At 43.5% G+C, this 4,584-nt stretch overlaps 1 protein-coding gene across 1 annotated transcript in view; it reads left to right on the top strand.

Moving 5' to 3' along the window:
• OTOA (otoancorin) overlaps positions 1-4,584 on the top strand; it is a 117,837-nt gene that overhangs the window by 5,016 nt on the left and 108,237 nt on the right. Inside the window, exon 6 of the mRNA XM_007953194.1 lies at positions 274-405. Within this exon, the coding sequence (XP_007951385.1) occupies positions 274-405 (132 nt within the window). The remainder of the gene's footprint in view (positions 1-273; positions 406-4,584) is intronic.

The following is a 4,584-nucleotide window of genomic DNA, read 5'->3' as shown; positions in this document are numbered from 1 at the left end:
ACTGGAAGGTTGGTGGTTCAAACCCACCAGCTGCTCTGTGGAAGGAAGATGAGGCAATCAATTTCCATGGATTTACCACCTTGGAAACCCAATGGGGGTCAGTATGAGTTGGAATTGACTCAATGGCAGTGGAATGAAATGTTTTGGAACTGGCCAGATGGAACATGCGGTCTCTGCTGTAAAGTAGGTGCAGTGCCTGGGCCTCTGGCCATGGTGCTGACCGTGAGCTCCTGTCATCTGTCCTGACCCCTCTCCCTGACTCCGCACATCCAGGCAGCCATGGCAAACCACCTGGAGCAACGTTTGTACCAGCCCCAGCAGCTGCTAGAGGACCTGAGGGGAACGGATGCTCATCAATTCCGCACCGCCATGAAGTGCCTCTTAGAAGACAAGAAGGACCGCTTGGTGAGGTGTTCTTGGCATCGTGGGAACAGGGAAGTCCAGGGCCAGTAGTTATTTGTTGAATTGAATGTGTCTGACTCAGACTTTGACCCTCCTGTATCTCTCCTTACATCTTTCTTCCTCTGATAGAACCCCCCCCCGGAAGCTTAGGATCCTTGGTTCTCACTTACTTCTCCAAAGCTCAAATGAAGAGCCTTATGGTTCATATTCTAATGGTTACTAAGAAGTGGGGGGCAGGGCACTGAGGACCTTCCAGTAATTTGGTTCAGTAAACATCCATGGCTGGCGCTGCGGCTCAGTTGGTTAAAGTAGCCTGTCTAGTAAACAGGAGATCCTGGGTTCGAATCCCAATGGTGCCTGGGCTGAACAAGAGCAGTATGTTATTGGGAGCTCTATAGGCATAGTGCCTAAGGCATTTGAGTGCCAACTAGAAGGCTGGTGGCTCAAACCCACCAGCCACTCCTCAGAAGGAATATTGGACAATCTACTTCTGTAGAAATACTGCGTTGGAAACCCAAGAAGGGGTCGCTATGAGTCAGAAATGACTTGACGGCAGTAGTTTTTTTTTGTTTGTTTGTTTGTTTTTGTTTTTAAACATCCATGAATGAAGACTTTGAATCAGTGGGCAGTGGTTTCAGAGATGAGAGACTGTCAGCCCTCAAGGAGTTCACCATCTGGAGAGGTGACAGGAGACAGAGATAAATCCGATTTACAAAATGAAGTTAGTGATATAAGAGCATTACAGAGCAAGGTCTCTGGCCCCAAAAGGTCCCTGGGATCCAGAAGGGTGAGATTTAGTGTTTAATTTGTTGGAGACAGGTTTGGGTGGATCAGTATTTTCCCCAAAAAGCTGAAACGTTTTGATCATTATGTGTTTATATTAATGTCCATTATTAAAATATAATGAATACTTTGAACCTGTGAGTTTAGTAGGGATGGAAAGTTTTCCTTTGAAGTGAATTTAAGTTAAAAAAGTGTTTGTATAGGAAAATATGACATGAATGATAGTAAAGGCAGTGCAAAGATAAGGGTTTATGACCTATCAGGTGTTATTCTAGGGAACAGCAGCAAACTTTTCCATAAAGGACTAAACCCATTGTCCTTGAGTCAATTCTGCTTACAGTGACAATCTAGGACACAGTAGAACTTCCCTATAGGCTTTCAATGGGCTCAAATACAGCAAGGATTGTGAGGGTGGTATGTGACTGGGAGCTGTTTTGTTCTGTTGTATATAGGGGCACTATGAGTTGGAGCTGACCCAACAGCACCTAAGAACAACAACAATCTTTACTGAAGTAGATTGGCATATCTTTGTCCAACAGAGCAGCTGATGGGTTTGAACCACTGACCTTTCAGTTGGCAGCCCAGCACTTAACCACTTTGCCACCAGGGCTCCTTGTAAAGGACAAGATAGTAAATATTTGAAGCTTTATGGACCACACCATCTCTGTTGCAATCACTCACTTCTGGCATTGTAGCTCCAGTGCAGTCACAGTTGATAAGTTAAAAAAGTTGATAAGTAAACAAAAGGGCATAGCCATGTTCCAGTAAAACTTTATGTGTGAAAATAGGTAGCAGGCTGGATTTGGCCTGTGCAATATAGTTTGCCAACTACTTTTCTAAGGATTTAACATGCATCGACTCATGGAATGCTCAGCAGGACTTTCTGACGTAAGGATGATAAGAATCTTACTATTTTAATAGGCAGATAAGGAACCTGGGACTTGGAGAGGTTGAGTCAGTAACTTCAGGTTATACAGCTTGGAAGCGGCAAAGCTGAGTTTGAATCTCGGCAACTGACTTCAGCTGTGGGCCCCTCTGGGCATCTGGTGAAGCCTGAGAGATGCTCTTCCTCAGAATAATATTTTAAAATCATTAAAGTAAGAGTCTTAGTGCAGGTCTAATAACTTCTGGAATTTTGAGGGAGTGTTGAGTGTAAATGAGATTCCGAGACATCTGTAGCAATAGTGATGTGTCATGAAAGAATCTGTGATTTCTACTGATGACAAAGCCAAAGATCTTTCTTTGGTGCCTGTGTTCATCACCAAAGGAAATGCCAAGTGTCAGTTCTAGTGCTAATGCTAGTGAAAATGAAGATGCAACTTTTTCTTCAATGATCATTAAAAAAACCCCCCAAAAAACCAAACCAAACAAACTCACTGCCATTGAGTTGATTCTGACTCACAGCCACCCCCCATTGGGTTTCCAAGGCTGTAAATCTTTATGGAAGCAGACTGCTTCATCTTTCTTCATAGAGTAGCTGGTGGGTTTGAACCACCAACCTTTTTGGTTAGCAGCCAGGTGTCTTAACCACTACACCACCAGAGCTCCTTCCAGTGGTCACAGACACCCTGACTTCTATCCACAGACCCCTGCTGCAGAACAGGGGTTGATCTATGAAACACCTACAGCCAACATCATAATTAATGGTGAAAGAGTGAAACTTTCCCCTTAAGATCAAGAACAAGACAAGGATGTCCACTGTCACCATCACTATTCAGTTTTGCACTGGAAGTTTGAGCCAGGATGATAAGGCAGGAAAAAAGAAAAGAAAAGACATCCAAGTAAAATTATCTCTATTTATGGATGACATGATCTTATATGTAGGAGCTCTGATGGCGTAGTGCCTTGACTGCTAACCAGAAGGCTGGCAGTTCAAACCCACCAGCCACTTCTTGGAAAGAAGACTGGGAAATCTACTTCCATAGTGATATTGACTCAGAAACCCAAGGAGGGGTCACTGTGAGTTGGATCTGACTCGATGGCAGTGAATGTAGAAAATACTAAAGAATACATGAAACAGCCTACTAGTCAATACATGGAAAGTGTAGGGGATGGTTGGAATTAGACAGTAGTAATGGTTGCACAGCATTATGAATGTACCGAAAGCTACTACATCATATACTTTAATGATGACTTTTATGTTAAGTGGATTTTACCTGAATAAAAATAAGAACCCCTAAGTTGCACTCTTAAAGCATTTGGTTGCTAACCGGGAGGTCAGTGGTTCAAACCTACTAGCTGCTCCATGGGAAGAAGATGAGGCAATCTACTTTTGTAAAGGTTTACAGCCTTGGAAACCCAACGGGAGTTGCTGTGAGTTGGAATTGACTCTATGGGAGTGAACCCACTGGAAGTTGCACTCAACCACTGTACTGGTCAGCCACCTAACAGTAAATGACTGAAGTTGGGAAGTGCTGGGTCATGGCTAAAAGTGTGGGATTGGATGCAAATAAACTTGTTTCAGATATCAGCTTCATGTCTAACTGGTTGTGTTAGTTTGAGCACGTTGCTTACCTTCCCTAACTTTCCTTTTCATTACCTGATGCCTTAGTTTGGGTTCCCTAGAGGAGCAGAAGCAGTGAAGAGTATACATAAATATACATAGAGAGATTTACTTCAAGAAATGGCTCACACAGCTGTGGGGACTGGCAAGTCCCAAATCTATGTGTCAGATGACAGGCTGAAGACCTATGCTGGCTCATGTGGTTGCAGGGGCTGATGAACCCAAAATCTGTAGGTCAGATGGTAGGTGGGAGGCCTCTGCTAGCTCACACAGTTGGTGGAGTTGGTGAATCTGCAGGTCAGATGGCAGACTGGAGACCTCTGCTGGCTTATGTCCCAAGAACTGGAGGTCAGATGAGAAGATTGCAGGATCAAGAGAGAGAGTAAGCTTAGCCAGAAGATCCATTTATATACTGGATGCAGGCCACACCCCCCAAGGAAACTCTCCTTCTAACTGATTGGCTACTCGTATCTGATCACAAAATGGAAGGTGATGGATCACATAACGTCTGCCAGAACATTCAGAATATGATTCTAGCCTAGCCAAATCAACACATAACATTAACCATCACACCTGTGATATTGAGATAACATTTGCTGAGTGTTTACTAGGTACCAGCTGTTTTACATACATAATCTCATTGAATTATTACATATATCTATGCTTTCTGCCATCAAGTTTATTCTGACTTACAGTGACCCTGTAGGGCAGAGTAGAATTGCCTTATAGTGTTTTCAATGCTGTGTATCTTTATGGGAGCAGACTGCCTCATCTTTCTTCCATGGAATGGCTGGTGGGTTCAAATCACTGACTTTTTGGTTAGCAGCCAAATGCTTTACCATTGCATCACCAGAGCTTCTTGCATACATCTAATAAACCAAACCAAACCCACTGCC

Source organism: Orycteropus afer, unplaced genomic scaffold, assembly GCF_000298275.1.
Source record: "Orycteropus afer afer isolate SDZICR_OR568_19922 unplaced genomic scaffold, OryAfe1.0 scaffold00376, whole genome shotgun sequence".
NCBI lineage: Eukaryota > Metazoa > Chordata > Mammalia > Tubulidentata > Orycteropodidae > Orycteropus > Orycteropus afer.
This window is presented reverse-complemented; position numbering and strand designations above follow the sequence as displayed.